Raw genomic sequence first — 17,211 nt, 5'->3', positions numbered from 1 at the left:
GTCCATGTCCATTGCCCATTGTTCCAGTGTCGGAGACTCCGAAGCTCCCCAATTTTGTGCAATGTTGCATTTCATCAGGCCCGCTGCTGTGTTCAGTAGCAGCCTTTCCCACTTGTTGAAGTCACTCTGGTCTGGTACCGCCAGGATAAGAATCTACCCTTACACTTGAGGCCAAAACAAGGAAAACAAAAAGAGAATACAGGCATTGGCTGAAGTTCAGAAGATCTTCAGCGTTAAATAACCGTTGGCAGCAGATGTTTGTCGCACTTTGTAGGGGTAACGTTAGGACAATCTAGCAAATATTGGCAATGGCCAAGGGAGAGACGAGAGATGACACGATCAACCAAATCCGAGGGAGTAAGTGGGTACAGTTCATAGAGCCAACTTCACGACTAACCTACAACAACAAACAAAGGTAGGCGGTTGATGACATTTATTTGGCAATAACCAAACAAAAGGGGTGGCGGGCACCAGGACCAAATGGTCTGTCGAACACCGTATTGAAAGCCAATCCCAAAGCATGGGCATCTGTCTTGAAAACCTTCTTTGAGAAAGTGTGTGAAGAAGGCGCAGTACCCGAGTCATGGTTGAAGGTTATCCTACTGCCAATCTATCAAAAAGGAAACAGAGAGCCCAGAAAACTATAGACTCATTTCATTATTGGATCTTACAGGTAAACTGTTTTCCGGGTTTGCGCTCCAAGCTCTACAGGGTTGGGCAAAGGAAATCAGCATCCAGGATTAGACAGACAGGCTTTCGCCCGGTCTCTGCAACTACGCACAACATACGACTGCTCAACAGGGTAACCCGGCAGTTTTTGTAATCTGGGTGGACTTCAGTGCAGCGTTCAATTCCGTTAACCGAGATCTCCTGTGGTCAAAGTTGAGGAATGGGGGTTGCCCCTAATGGCTATTAGGAATATTGATCCGATTACACACTGGGAATAGTGTACAGGTACAGCTGAACAGCATGGTGGACCTGTCCACCCCAATAGAAATCAACCGAGGCATTATACAAGGGTGCAATCTGGCCCCCCTTCTGTTTTGTCTTTACCTCGCCGACCTTTCTGCAAAGTTAGTGGGAAGCACAGGTTGCCCCGAGAAGACATGTTCAAGCAACATAACTTGCCTGCTATACGCAGGCAACCTTGTCTTGCTCGATCGCACATTTAGAGGTGCGAATAATACATTCAAGACACTGCTAGAATACGTAAATCAGAATGATTTAGCTATTTATAAGATTAAGACAAAGCTGATGGTCATCTCGGGGAACAGGTTGGCTAGGGTGAGTTTGCAGATAAACACATGTAAGGTGGGGTATGTCTATAGTTATCCCTACCTGGGTCTGGACATATCAGCAGATGGGCGGCATAATGCTATTGTCGAGTGCAAAAAGCGAAAGGCCCGACAGTTAACATGCTTGATCAATAAATTTGCCAAGCAAACAGCAGGGTTTTCTCCGGAGGGGATTCTAAAGCTCTACAAACACCATTACTCGAGACATCCTTTATGGTCTAGACATGGTTCCCCGATTTTTCAAGAGAAACTAGGCCCAAAGTGTTAAAAACACTGCATAAAAACAAAGTGAAACAGTGGGACTGGGTGGGAAACTTCACTCACCTGGAAAAGCTGCACAACTTTAAATATCTGGAAGGGATAGTTCATTGATACTTCCAGCCCCAAAACGATCTCCTGATATGCCCAGTTCCAGCAGTTTGAATATTTAGGCTGAAACTGCGAACAAACCAATTGCCACTGCTTGCATTGCAGGGAGCTCAAGTTAAAATACTGGTTGACCAGAGATATTGCCGTGTGTGCAGGCTAAAATATCACAAGCAAAACCCAGACATGTGCTAACACTGTGTCCTAGATGGGGACCCACGTATAAGACTACGTTGGGGGAGTTCATGGGAAACTATGACAATTAAAAGCAATGAGTTCTGGGCTTATTGTTTAAATACTGACCTTGAAACTGTGCGCATGGCTCTGTTCTCAGTGTGGCAAGTGATCTCGGGGGGGGAGGGGAAGCTACAAAAGATGACACACAGGCCATGGTATAACCTCTAAACTTCAGACTTCCAGACGAAAGAGAGAATTTGATAGAAACTCTGATATGCACTCGTTAACGCTCTTTGTGAGACAGCCTAGCAGCCTTGCACAATTGTAAAATGGATTTTATGAAGCTAAGAACATTTTATGAAATATGAACATTTTCTGAAGATTTAAGGGTTTTAGGAATACTAGAATCAATTACATTATGTGAATAATGTTGTCTAATGTTGTCTACTGTTGTTACATATAGGTCGATTTTGTAAAGGTTCTTTTTAGAATCAACATAACTAAATTAAATTTTTAAACGAAATAATAATTACATTTTCCTCAGGCTGAGTATACCATCATTCAGAAACGAGAGGGTTTGAACAATTTGGGGGATTTGTATAAAGAATGCAGGGTCACAACTTTTGAGAAGTTCCGTTCTGAGTTTTCCCTCCAGTTCAGGGAGGAATTTTGATACACAAAACTGAAACAGTAGGAAGACAATAGGTAGCAAGGAGCCAACCGGTCTTGGGCATTCACTGGTTAACAGGAGGTTAGGAACACTGTACTTCATAACTTTATAAGCACCTAGAAATCTCATTGAAATATTCCTATAAAAAGGTACTGAATGACAATAGCTCTGAAACACACAGACAATAACAGCAAAACTCAATGTGTGCAAACACAGATAAAACAAAATGGATATAAAATATTAATGAGATGGTTTTTCACATTTATTAGATTAAAGAGGATCTACCAATCAGTGTTAAGATTCTGTTGGAGATTCCTTGTAACCCGGATAACACTTATTCATGTTCAATGGTCGTGCTGTATTATTCGTTCCTTGTGGCATTCTATTCTATGTTACAACAAAGAAGGGCAAAGTTGGAGTTAACCCAGGAACAAAAAGTACTATTGCTTGCTGTGAGATGTTGATTTTGATCATTTTTATAAACGTGTGGGCCCTGGTTACCAAATGCTTTTGGCGGCATGCCTTACCTTTACATAGTTCAGGAAAGGTCTGAGGCCCTCTGCTCGAGATTTTGTGGACTACATTGTAGAACACGATTTAAACAGACAAGATAAAGTACATCGCGATTTTAGCAAACAGAGAACGGCCTAGCTACCATTCATTCACCATCTTAATGAAGCAAATGACCTTCCTTCAATTCACAGACCTAAATTACTGAAATACTTTGCATTATTTTGAAGTTAATTAGTTCTGCAATAAGTGGATATTATTTATAAGGGGGTTAGAAAAGCAAGTGTGCTCTCAGGGATATGACCAACTGCCCTCTTAATTGGAGTTTACGTTACCTGCTGGTTTTCCTTCTGCAGCAATCTTATCATGCCAATATGTGCCACCTGCTTCTGTCACCGAGTACCTTTTGTTGGTTTTAGCACGTTGGTGCATCATTTTATATGCAACAAAGTTTTCAATAAAAAAAATGTGCATCCTACTTGGCCTTGCATTGAGGGTCAGTTGGCCCTACAGAGTTGGACTTGGCAATCTAAACATGGTCGAAGCAAAGGAGGTGGCTAATTTGGAAAGGTGAAGGTGGACCGGAGGGTCATGAATCCATGCAAGATTTACAAACTATTTTTCAAGAGTAGTAGATTTGCAGCGTTCACCTTAACGCAACGTCTACTTTAATTCAGAATCAACAAGGCTATCATTGACCATCAAATCCTTAAACAAATGCTGGCCCTCTGTCAAGCTTTCCAGTCAGGTTTTTCCCTTATATCCCTCCAGAGCTGGTTTCTGCCACCGAGTAGATTCTTTTAAAAGTAAAGCGCCTAACTAACATTGCACTGTTATTTTCCCAGCATTTCTAACTCCACATTCGTGGAGTCTTTGCCAGGGGAAGATGGCATTTCATTGACAGAAGGCAAGGAAATCGGGGGTTCTCGCTCCCAGTTTTTTGCTGACATTTCCAGGGATTTTAATATTTTTAGAAACAGTCGTCCTCAAGGAATGTAAACCAAGCAGAATGGAACTTCCTGAATCAGACTTTTCATTTGTGTTCATGGCACAGGAAATATCTCATACTTCTTTTTCTTTACCATTGGAAACCTTGACATAATTGTCCAAATATCGAAATGGGTGAGAGGTTGAGAAAACAGGTTCTAAGAGAAGAATCAGAATATGCGAATACCGATTATTTAAACACAGGTTATTCTCCTGCTGTCCACCATGTTCCCCAATTCCCATGCGTCTGGGCCAGCTCTCAATACCACTACCAAGCCCAAACCCTTTCATCCACTACCCGCTCCCCCACCCATTACTTATATGAGCATGCTGCATATAAGTAATGCAGCATGCGCCCTTGGCAGCATCGTTTAGCTCTCTGTCCACCACCACTGGCACAGTAAAAGGACTCACAGGGTCTCCCTTTACTCCATTCGTGTGGCCTTTTGAGATTGTTAATTTGCAGGTACTTCAGTGTCAGGTCCATGCACAATAGCTTTCCAATAAATAAAAACAAAAGAGGCCATTAGCACTTCAGTTTGCATGGACTGAGTGCCAAGAGTAACAAAATCCCATGCTAAAGGGCTGCACTGCATCGTGGTAGCCCAGAGAGAGTACCTCACACTTAACTTGGGTTGCCGGTGGTTGCCACCATGTACAGCTTTTATAATGGGGTATTATTGCTTAAATAGTTATTCTCTCAGCATTTTCAGAAGATGGTAAACTAAAGCCCCCTTGTATTCAACATTTTTGGAAAAAAGAATGCCTGTAATAAAGGTTTTGCAATGTATGAACATTTGATTCTGGTAGACCTTGCCCCTTTTCCAGTGATTCTAAAGCTTGATCATGAGCAAACAAGAGACATCATAGGCGGTTCCATTCAACAAAGATCTTTCTTGAAGTAACATTTATATTTGTTAAACCACATGCAAGATTAGATTTACTGGGTTAAATGCAAATTGTTATGTGGGATTACTCACACTGATAATAGGTGAAGGCGATGACAAGGACAGACCCTCTAAATCAGAAACTAAACTTGGAGAGAGAAACGCTGCTTTTGCAACTCCTGGAAGAGGTGACACAGGGTTAACTGCAAAGAAGAAAAAAAGACAGCATATAGCTTTTATAATCGTGCCTTTGCTTTATGTATGCATGTAAATCTAAGCAAAGGGTATTAGAGAATACATTAACTGAACGATTGAACGCACATTGATGATTAGATCGTAGATGGAAGGTCTTCAAATATAGAAGCCAAAGAAGAGGAAATCTGAGCTTTCATCCACAGACTATCCAACCAGCTTCAAACTTCCTTCCTGCCAACATCTCTTATATGCTGGCATTAACTAACACTGGTTTCAAGGTTTACAATTTCCTGCACCTTTTACTTTTTTAACTTTTGCTCTCAAATATCCATTCAGACAAATTGACTGTTACACTGGTGTATTTCCTGCCTCATCCAACATGCCCAAACACCAAAATACGGTACCCTGAAATGTCTCTAATTTTAACACAACATCTATTCTTCATACTAAATAACGGACCACAGACCTTCACAATTGGCTTCATCAAAGCCTGGAAAACGCCATCACTCTGTACAGAAATGTGCTGATTTTACACCTAGAATATCAATCAGTAAAACCATAAAATTGGCTTAATTAAATCTCAATGTCTCACATCTGCTTCTCTGTGCTGCCCTCAATTAAACCCCATGATCTTTTCAACAGAGTTCAATAATGAATCTATAGGAAAATGATCACAAACAATATTCCCAATTAAGAAGCAACATATATTAGTCACGCATTGCTTTTGTGCTATTGTTTAGCATTAATCAGCCAAACGAATAATGTGTGAAGGCAGGCCATAGGAAACGAGTTAATGAAGGATAAAAACAGGTGCATTATATCAATATTTAATAATGTAGCTTTCTCTTTAGATGTCATAAGACATGCATTTCAATGACATTTGTGGCCTAAGAAAAGTACACAACATACTTTACAATAATATTAACAAATAAGAAACACTTTGACTGCATGCAATTTCTCCCTCTTCATGGGCTGAGCTGTTCTTACATTTTGAAGCGGCAATAAGTGCACTACCCAATAGAATGGTAATCCATTATCTGACCTAATGACATTACTCACGATGTAAGTTCCAATCTCTAGCAAAAGTGACAACCTCTTACTAAATAATATTGTCTGGTACATTATTCAACTATGGTAGGAATATGCAGGGACGTCTGCAGGTATGATAGCACAGCCCTCTTCATCCTTTCAGTTGCAAAGGATTCCTCTGCATTCCTTGATAGGTAGCCCATGCATAGGTTGATGCCCGTTAGGAAGCAGTTTGCATATCTTTGTAATGCTTTTGGCATATCAAAATCAATAGACTTCTTTGAAATTTGCTGGAGCTATCGGAAATAAAGCAAGATCTCTGAATAGATCCATGCAAGACCTGCCTGGATATTTGTGCATCCTATATACATACCCACAGGCCTGACATTTGGTAGGGTGGTTATCAATTTGTAACGTGCAGGCCATGTCGGTTCAGTGCCAGAGGAAATTGTAAAAAGGTGTTGCTATTTGAAAGACACTACCTTAAAGCTGGTCCTGTAAAGTGTGCTTTCACCTACATTTGATTAATTAAGGTTTTCATATTTTTTTAAAAACCTCATAATTAAAGAGACTTTTTCATTGAAGGAAGGTTGGGTTTTATGTTTTTACGGTGCTCAAATATCTCCAAAGTAGCCTCCTGGCATTTTCCCCTACGGTATGAAACGTTAAAGCGTCCTGCCACTTATATTTTTTGTAACTTACTCCAACTTATGCAAGTTTTCTCTTATTTTCATAAAGTTATTTAGTTGAAGGGCATGTGACAATCTGCTCACCCTCAACAGAGGTGCCAGTGTTATCTGCTGATTCAATCATGCAAAAACACCTGCAGTTTCTAAAGTTTTTTCAGCATTTATTAATTTGCTGCTATACTTTTTCTATTTTTTTTGTTCTTTTCAATTAACACATACAGAAGTGCAAAGACGTACAGTGGAATTAACATAAATGAAAAAAAATTCTTCAGAAAAATATGTATGCAGAACAAGATATAATGTACAAATACGGGGTTACGAAGGACTACCTATTTCTAAATACAGTAAATACATCTTCAGATTATTCATTAAGGTATTGAGGGAGTTGTGTAATGGGGAAGCATCAATGCCTTAAGATGGCCATATATAACAGCAAGTTAAAGAGGGTTGCATTGTCTCAACTGTGAAAGCCACAACTCTTACTGTAACTTGTTGAACATTTGGTTAGAATTCTTATGCAGATTTTAAATGTCTGGCGGTGGTGTATCAAGTAAATATATTAATGAGAAATTGAGGGTAAACTCTGCATAAAATAGTAAACGTCGTTTGGCAGCAGCACATGCATGTTGATGCACAGAACACTGCATGGGCAGCTAGTATTAAAATGGAGTGAATAGGTCTATTTTACTCATTTGTGGATATTTTGTTAATGTCCTGGGAACTGGTAGATGTATGGTTTGTCTCAGAATAACAAACACTATGATTGACATTTAATATGAGTATTTTGATTGATAACTTAGTTTGCTGTCTTTAGCTTAGGTGTTTTGGGTTGCCTTCTGCGTAAACATTTAATTAAGAAAATCCACGGTTGGTAAGAATTTACATGGACTGAACTCAGAAAATTCGGGGCCTCAATGTGAAAGAAAAAGAAAAGAAACTGTTAGAGAGATCAAGAACTTATCCTTCTGATCCAGAGTGACAAGAGAGGCCTCAATAAGGAGGTTGAATGGTACAAAACATAATCAGATGTCTTATGCAAGAGCCTAGTGGAGTATGTAGAGGTCTGCTGTTTGGCACCTGTCCTGTTTGTCAATTAGAAATCCCGAGGCCACTCTTTGTCCTTTATTTCTCTAACCTGACTACTATAAGCACTTGGGGGTGTCGGGAAACATAAAAAAGTAAGACCCTTCCACTTTGCATCTATAGCCTAGAACATCTAATTCTCCTGCCCTAAGAGGCCCCGGTCATTTGTGGTTCAAGTACCTTATGTTTTGAATAAGGCCAGATGGAAAAAAATACACGCATAGTATGTGGTGAGAGCAGCTGCTTTTTTGGTTCTTATTGGGGACCCTGCTGCAAGGGGTTTATAGTAAACATGACGGTTGCTAAAAAGCAATCAATTTCAAGTCATTTTTTCCTACACTGTACTAATTTCTTGCGTAAATAGTGGGAGGAAATTTGTAACAATTTGTTTTTTTGGCGCACTGGAAGCGCAAGCACGATAATAAGCCTAACTAGAGATATAAATAGAGTGGAGATAACCGTCTTGACTCCACTCCAAGATGGCCATCTTTGAAACTGCATTAGGCGGGATGAGTAACGCAGAATTATTACACTTATGTACGCCCTCTTGGGAACTACACTCAAGAGCATCCTACTGAGCCAGGATAACGTTGCCGACATGAAGGGTAAAGCAGGGTGGTCCAGGACTAATCATTTTGCATTTAGTTTTGGAAAACCAAGCAGAGTGGTTATATTTGCACTGCTTGGTCCGTTTTGTATTTTCCAGGCATTAACTCCACGTACTTGGAGATTTATGCTTCATCTCCCTAAAAATGGCTCGTAGGAAAGGATTAATAAAAGTAATGTGTGCTTACTTTTGAAGGACTGCTCGTTTGGGTGAACGTGTACTCTGCCCTCAGTATTTTTATCCCTCACAGCTTTGCGAGCCATGCCGAGCTCTTCCTGGAGGAGGCGGAATTTGCTGCGGTCACGTGACGGTTCACGTGACTCTCTTTCTGCATTTACTGCCGGCCCAACCACCCTTGCGGCGCAAGCCCTGGTGGCAGAAGGGCTGGTGCTGTTTGCTGCGCGCTGCACGTTGCCCTACCCCCCTTGGCTGAGAGTGATCAGAGCAACGGAATTAGACTAACACAGCAAGCAAAGGATTTCCCCATACCCTCGCCACAAAGGGTTTTGGGCAAGAGACTACAAACACTGCATGGACTACAAGGTGGGAGACTGTTGAGGTAAGTCCTCTTTGATTCCATCGGGAAGTCAGTGTGCACAGTAACGTGGAATACTCCATAACGGGAAAAGGTTACACGTTACAGGTGCTTGGTTGAAAAGAACAACAGACAAGTAAAGCCAGTGGCTGTTATACCTGATCACAAAAACTACAATCTTGATATTAGTGACATAATAAAAAGAGGAATAATGAAACTGCGAAGTAATGCATTGCAGGATGATACTAGGTGCTCTGAGTGGGATGGCTCTTATTCCGAGGAGCTACAAAGTCAAAATCAAGAGCTGCCATTAAACAATGCACCTATCACAAGCCATCTTCCAGCTAATATAACTACTGCACAGCTTCATCCTGGTCCTCCGGGCTATTTGCCAGCTAGTAGCACCCGTCTGACACGGTACAGTCATGGAGAAAAGGGCTGAAATACACTATTACCACAAACAAGATTCAAAGGAAAATTGATGAACATTTTGGCAAGAAAAAACAAAGCCAAAGCGAAAAATGTATTTGTAGAAGCAGCTTAGCACTTCTAGATAATGATGTAATTGAGTTTTCATCCATAGTAGATCCTCCCTCACAATTTCCCTTATAAGCAACCGCTGTACCTGAAAGGGTGGTAGTAAATGGAGAGGAGGTACCAGGAGAGGAATCTCTCTCACAAGCACATAACCATGAGGAAAAAAAAAATGACTCTACATTAGAGGTAGCCCACGAGGTAAATAATTCAACAGGAGAAGAAACTCCAAAAGAGCCAAGCACTGCTGCTCTTGGAGCTTTCAACTTCGTCTTAAACTCACTGGTGACTTGTCTTTGAGCAACTAAAACTGGAAGTCCAACTACAAGCAGGAAACCTGATGGAAATGACTAAAGATTTAACCAGTTTGGACTCCACAGTAGTGGGGCTGATTTAATCAATTAATACGAGTATCCTAAGTCCAACTGGGAGAAGAAAAGCGAAAGGAGGGATGAAATCAATTATTATTCAATTATAATATAGTCACTAGGAGAGCTGAGAGCGGAGCTTGCAAGACAAGGCCTAGACCTTTCAGCCCTAGAAAGGTAGCTGGCTAAGAAAAAAAGAGGAGGAAGACAAACTTAAGTGTCTACTTGAAGAAATTCTACACCTAATCAAGCCCGAGAAGAAAACAACGACTGGGTCCCTGGAAAGTCTTAGAGAGGGGGACAAGGCAAGTAACCAGTTTGATGACACTCCCCTTTCGGAGTCAGTTTTGGAGGAACTCAGAAGGCCTGCTCATGTTGTAGAAGAAGGCGAAGTGGTAGAAATCGAGCCCCACAAACAACCAGGAGGCCTCGCCAAGCAAGCAGGAAGTATGCTCTACTGAATGGCTGGTACCTGGTAATCAACTGTCAAAGGGAAGAAGAAAAGCTAAGAAAAAAGAAATGGAAAAAAAAAAAAACAGCACAATGGCATTCCCAGTTACCCTTCGAAAACAAACAAAAAAAGCTTTAGCCAGGTGTCCAAAAAACAAAAAATCCAAATGAGGAATCTTCAGTAGTTAAAGAAACGAAAACTTCTTCTCGGAAAGATTCCCAAGGTTACGGCCCAAATATATTGGACACAACAAACGGAAACACGAAAGGTCCCCAGGTAAAAAGTGGGAAACCCCAACGTGGTACTGACAAAAAAAGCACAGAAGGAAAACAGAAAGCCACTGTGGTACCCGAGATGCAATGTCCGGCAAAAGTAAAGATTATGAGTGCAAGTGTTGGACTTCAGACAGATCTTGTAGATCATCAAGTAGCTCCATTAAAAACTTAATCTGCAGGAGCTACGAGTATCCTAAGTCCAACTGGGAGAAGAAAAGCGAAAGGAGGGATGAAATCAATTTTGAAAGTCTTGTTTCTGAAGGAGTAAGCGTAAGAGCTGTGGGAAGCCCAAATCAGGAACCAGAAGGACCCCCCTGGGGAAACTCTGGAGACACTAAGGCCAGTACCTTAGCGGCACTCCCAGAGATTCTCACACAAGTCCTACTGAAGTTGGGGCTAAGCCAGCAGAGCCTTTAGGCAAAATGAAATTAGTATCACAAGCTGGACTATCCGTGGACCAAAGACCTTCACTGCCAGCAGCAGAAAGAGAAATCTTTTTTTAAATTATGTTGCCATTCTACCCCAGGAAACCTGGTATACACATCCAATAGAAATAGAAGGCTACACAATATTTACAATTTTGGCAAGTCAGAAATCTAAGGACGACCGTCGGGTGGTCTGTTGCTTGGGATTAACAACTCATTTAGCAATAATGTTACACTTTTGCATAACGGAAGGGAAGGCATCTTGGCATGTGAAGCCAAGCTACAGTCCTCTCAGGGTCTTCTTTCCTTTGTAGTAGTGAACATTTGCTGAAACCCAGCACAATGCAGCATTGAGCAGTTTCATTGGTGGCGGTCGATGGTCTTGGAGAAGATCGCACCGTTTCATGGAGACGCCAGTGTGATCTTGGGAGGTGACCTGAATAGTCAATGTATAGCGACACAAGATATGAAGAACTCGTCAAAATGGGCAAAAATCTACAAGACAGGGAGACAGTGGATAGAGTATCTGAGCCCATGGGGCCTCTTTATGTTAAATGGCGCCGTAGAAGGCGATTGTCCCTCGAAATCAACATCGACCCGTGGCAACTCGTTCCTCACATTAGATTATGTTTTTGTTTCTGAAGACATATAGATGAAGGAAACATCTAAGGAAACAATTTGGGGAGAAGGGAGTGATCATGCTCGACTAAGAGTCAAAAGCAAGAGCTCAATGGAGGTCCAACTGGAAAAATATCCACAGGACTTACTACTGAGAAAAGGCAAAGCGGTCCTGGTGAAATACAAAAGAGAGGGAAGAAATTTGAATGAGAAGCTAAATCTCATCTCATTAGAAGAACAAAAAGAGAATGGCAAGCTTGACTGTTTTAAGCCATTTATTTGGTCGGTGCACCACCCAACTGCTGGAGCCTTGAGAAAAGAAACTCATCATCAACATTCATTTGATGAAGAAACGTGGATTCAAAAAAGGATCTTAAGGCGAGAAGTTAAACGGCTGAAGAAGTCTATCACGAATCCATTGAAACTTCAAACAGAACAGAAAAAGCTCATCAGGAATTACAAGCAATGGTCACGAGCAAGAAAGGTCCTTCGTCACCAACAAGATAACGAGCAGATGCTGGAGATTCTTCGTGGCAACAGCACTTGTAGTTTTTGGTCGATCATAAATAGCAAAGGAAAAAAATTAGCCAGAAACAACACCCAATGCAATCTGATTCCAGAAAAGAGATGGATAGACTATCTGACAAAAAACTTTAAAAACATGTCTTCCACCCTGGAAGAATATCAGGAGGACGTCAAGTGGGAACTCGACTTTGACATAAAATTAGAAGAAGATCTTATTATGAGCGCCTCATCATCAAAGGCAACTGGCCCAAATGGGTTAACCTATCAGGTTTTGAAGAAAAACGTAAATACCTGGGCGATCCTTCTTGATACCCTTTATAGGGAAATACTAGAGTCAAAATGCTTTCCTCCTTCCTGGAAACAAGCGGTTATAATACCATTCTACAAGGGGGGGTGGGCGGGGGACAGATCTCAACCTGAAAATTATAGGCCAATCGCCCTCTTGGATATTGAAAGCAAGATATTTATGCGGGTCCTCTTGATAGAGCTAGGGGATTGGGCCAAATTAAATAACACTGTTTCCAAATTCCAAACAGGATTCAGACGAGGGATGTCGACAACACTAAATGGCATCACCCTGAGTCTCTTAGCAGAACACTCCAAAAAATATGGAGAGGGTCCGATATATGGAGCTTGGGTAGACTTCTCCAGAGCTTTCAACCTGGTAAATAGGGAGAAACTATGGGCTTAATTGAGGAGATGGGGTCTCCCAAGCAAGCTCCTGGCTATATTAATTGAGCTTCACAAAAACACCTCGCTCATGGTTAGACTAGACGAAGCTGGTCATCTTACAAATAAAATCAGCGTGGAGCAAGGAGTGCAACAGGGGTGCATGGGAGCCCCATTCTTCTTCAACATCTATTTGTCGGATATGGGTGATTTTCTCCAAAATTGGACCACGGCAAGTCCCAAACTCAACTCCACTAAGGTTCACTGGCTCGCCTATGCAGACGACATCGTCCTGATTGACAGGACAGCAATAGGCTTGCAGCACCTATTGAATGGTCTAAGCTAATACACCAAACTTAACGGTCTACAAGTAAATCCAAAGAAGTCCAGAATTTTGGTGCTGCAGCATCCGAAAAAAACGAATTAACTTTGGTAAATGGTTTTTTGAAGGTGAAGCGATTATGAGGGTAGATGAATTATAGTCTACTTGGGATACACGATGTTTCCTTCACCCTCAGTCAGCAAGGTGGAACTAGAAATAAGATCCAAGGTTGAGAAAACAATACATCAGATGAAAAAGATCATCTTCGAGCTCTGCAAATTCTCAATCAAACCATTAATAAAGTTTTATAATGCCAAAGTAATTCCAGTGATATTGTACGGATTGGAGGCCCAACCAAAGCTTTGGGACATAGACTGGCTAAATGTGGAAGGTGAGATTTGGAAGAGCTCTCTGGGACTGCCCAGCTGTCTTCCTATGCAGGTCCTAAGGTTCGAACTTGGCCTGAAATCATTGCAGCAACAGGTAGCCTGGAGATTGTTATCTTTATACAGGCTAATGATAATCCCACAAAAAAATTCCCTCAATGAAGACTTCAAGTATCATCTCCAAATGGACAGTTCCAAGATCCTCCATCAGCTAGATACGACAGCTAAAAGTAACCTGGCAGGAGCAGACTCATCGGTAGCAACCCTGAAAGAGAATCCCATGAAAGTATAAAAAGAACTGGAAATAATGGATTGGATCATAACAGGGCAGGAAATGAGACTTGTAAAAGCAAATAATAGTTTCTTAGTAGTGGAAAAAAAACTGGGAGAACTGCCTAAATAGCTGCTAAAACATCCAAGCAGTGAATCAAGATCTGTTTTTCTTAGGGTGCGCCTAAACCTAATCCATACAGGCGACAATTTAAACATCAGAGGGCAAAGTCAGAATTTAATATTGTTTTGTAAAATATGTGCAATCCAAAATAAGCAAAACCTGCATCATTTGCTCTTAGAATGTGAAGGAACTTGGGAAACCAGAGCTCTATACATTGGGACATTTGTCTACAGATTGGAATGCTTGCATTCAGAGAACTTTTGGAATCGTTTGATTTCGGGGCAAAACACTGCCTTGACGATTGCAGTGGGTCAGGTTCTTTTAAAACTTGGCTTGACCCAAACAGGAGCTCGGCAAACTGGGACTAATGTTTCTCAAGAACATCTGGTTTAATCTAGCAGTAGAACTTAATAACTGAGGATGAGGTGCAGGTTTTACAGGAAAATTAAGGTTTCCTTTTCTTTGCTTATTTTCTCTCTCTCTCTTTTAAAGGCATGTCCTCTGCTTTGTAGAACTGTATAAAGGAACTGTAAATTCAATGTTGATCATAAACTGGCAATAAGTTGTTTTTTAATATTTTGTAAAGATCTAATTTGATCAAAACAAATAATAAAAAAAAAATCAAAACATTAATAAAAGTGATAGTACAGCAATCTAGCCTTTCCTGTATAAAATAAGCTGATTTAGAGACATGCTAGCTTGGTATCAAATGTGTATTTAAAGACACTGAGCGAGAAGGCGGACGCTACAGTCTACACTTTTCATTCACTACTGTAAATCCATGCAAAGTGGTTATATTTATTTTGCGTTGTCCGTTTTGTATTTTCCAGAGAGAAATATAACATGCCTGGAGTTTTGGTGATTCAGGCTTCATAGTACTGGAACAAGGCTTGTGAGAAAGGATTATTCAAAGTTATTGAGCAACTATCTACCTTGCAAATTATTAGGTAAGCATGTTAATCCTTGATACCAATTCTCATTAAAAAAAAAATTTAATGATTAGCCGCACGTTGCAGTCAGTTAGAAATAAAGGCAGTCTGTTTATTTAAAGAAAATTCAAAGAAATAAAGGGACCATCCCCCCAGGGTGCAACACTGCAGAAAGCTAGTCTGAAGTGAGCCTTCGTAGTGTAAGATGAAAAATCAATAAGTTATGATCTAGCAGATTCAGAAGGAAATAGTGTGAGAAACCAGAAGGTCTCTCACCCGCTAGTCCCCAGGGATCTCTGTCAGGTGGCCAGGGTATGGGTTTGCCATTGGATCCAGACCCTGGGGGAGGACCAGTGCGGGAGGATCATCTGGGTGAGTGGCCCTCAGGGAGTGGGACACCTTGTGGCGAGACACAATATCCCCACTATAATCATCCTACCAGGTAGGATATCTGGGGACTGCAAGTCCCCACACCCCACCCCGCCCTTCCCTTCACAAACACTGCTACACAGACAGCCCGTTCTGGGAGAAAAGAGACTAGTATCTGAACAATGTACCGGACATGTCCCAATACCATGGTCAGGCAATCGCTCTTAACGACTCACACTTTATCTCCATTGAACTTCCCACACAGATAAAAGGTGGAGCACGAGAGCACCCTTTGAGTGAGGCAGAGCACACAAAGCAACAGTTGCTTCCAGGCCACAGCTGAATCGATGGAGAAAGAAGACAGGTCGAGAAGAGAGAGAAAGCAGGGAGATGCCTTTGAGCTTTTTGACCAGTGATCACCATACTCTTAAGTATTTGAAAGCAGAATGTGTAAAGCCGGGAAGTGAAGCAGGAGAATCCTATTCTGTGTGTCTGAGATACCCGAGGCCCTCCTGCATGACTGGCCAAGTCAGGAAGGAACAGGAGCTGCTGTGGTATCGTCATTGTCTCCCGGATCAAAGTTGAAAGCAGAACCTTCAACACAGCCGGTGAGTCGGGAGGAACTGTACGAGGCTGGTCTGTGTTTAAACAAAGGTAGCGAGCGGCGACCATGTATCCTGAGAGTGCGAACGTTGAAGCCTTTGATGAGACGCAAGTAAAATACGGAAGAAATCCTTTGCACAATTGAAAGTCTTTTATATAAGTGAAATACTCATTAAAGTGAACCCTACCAAAGCCCGGGCCCAAGGCCTGTTGGTGTTGCAAGTCACAAGTGGGTCCGGGCCCAGCTGAGGGAGACCTATTGTGCCTTGGAGTTGTCAAAAGGGGTCCGAGCCCGATCGAGGGAGACCCGTTGAGACATTATGGAAGAAGAGGGTCAGAGCCCAGCTGTAGGAGACCCAAAGTTAATGTTATACCTGAAAACGAAGGATAGTGAAGTTTTGAGGAGAGCGAACTTTAAGTTGTTTTGGTAACGCGTGACATTGTGGAGAACAAAATACTTTGCAGAAGGTCCCATTTGATTTTTTTAAAAAACTTTATTTAATGGTTGTGGTATACAACATTGCAACAACACGACATTTCACACATATCCATATCGGACAGGTTCAGTTCAGTAATATAACATGAGTGGTATTACAGAATAGACGTACTACTGGGCCCCGCCGGCCTACTGTTGATCGAGTCCGCTTCACATAGTTACACTCTGAACGGGGCCCAGATGTTCTTTGGTTTACGAGTTCGGGAGTGACATTACATAGTGTTCCTCACATTCATTAACATACAATAGTTCCTTGAGAAAATGGTTCACTTGTGGTGCCTGTGCGCTCTTCAATTCCTGCAGAATGCACTTTTTCGCCACCGCGCATGCAATATTAAAGAGCCTTCCGATTACCTCTGACTGTTTTCCTATATCCCCAAATAAATATTTTTGCGGTGTGAGTGAGGTCTGCCGGTATCTGGGTAACTTCTTCAAGAATTTTCGCCACCTCCTCCCAGAACACACATATGTGTGGGCAGCTCCAGTACATATGTATCGAGTCGGCCTGCTCCGCCCCACATTTCTGACACCTGCCGGGATCATTTTTTGTAAATGTCGCAATTTTTTGGGGGGTATAGTGCAACTTATTCAACACCTTAAATTGGATCAGCCGGAGGCCCGCGTTCATGGACACCCTCTTGGTCAGTTCACAGTATCTCTCTCAGGATCTGTCAGTTATGGTAGCACCCAGATCCGTTTCCCAGAAGATCCTTATCATTTTTACCGTTGGAGTGTTGGCCTGCACAGCCGTATAAAGCCCCGAGACACTGGTTCCCGACCGGGTTGACAAAGCCACCAGGCACGGGTGTGGTGGAGG

At 41.8% G+C, this 17,211-nt stretch overlaps 1 protein-coding gene across 1 annotated transcript in view; it reads right to left on the bottom strand.

Moving 5' to 3' along the window:
- AP3B1 (adaptor related protein complex 3 subunit beta 1) overlaps positions 1-17,211 on the bottom strand; it is a 2,743,269-nt gene that overhangs the window by 884,064 nt on the left and 1,841,994 nt on the right. Inside the window, exon 22 of the mRNA XM_069627424.1 lies at positions 4,986-5,095. Within this exon, the coding sequence (XP_069483525.1) occupies positions 4,986-5,095 (110 nt within the window). The remainder of the gene's footprint in view (positions 1-4,985; positions 5,096-17,211) is intronic.

Source organism: Ambystoma mexicanum, chromosome 6p (assembly GCF_040938575.1).
Source record: "Ambystoma mexicanum isolate Mex_15411 chromosome 6p, UKY_AmexF1_1, whole genome shotgun sequence".
In the NCBI taxonomy this organism is placed as follows: Eukaryota; Metazoa; Chordata; class Amphibia; order Caudata; family Ambystomatidae; genus Ambystoma; species Ambystoma mexicanum.
The sequence above is the reverse complement of the archived record's forward strand: the minus strand, read 5'-3'. Positions and strand labels throughout refer to the sequence as shown.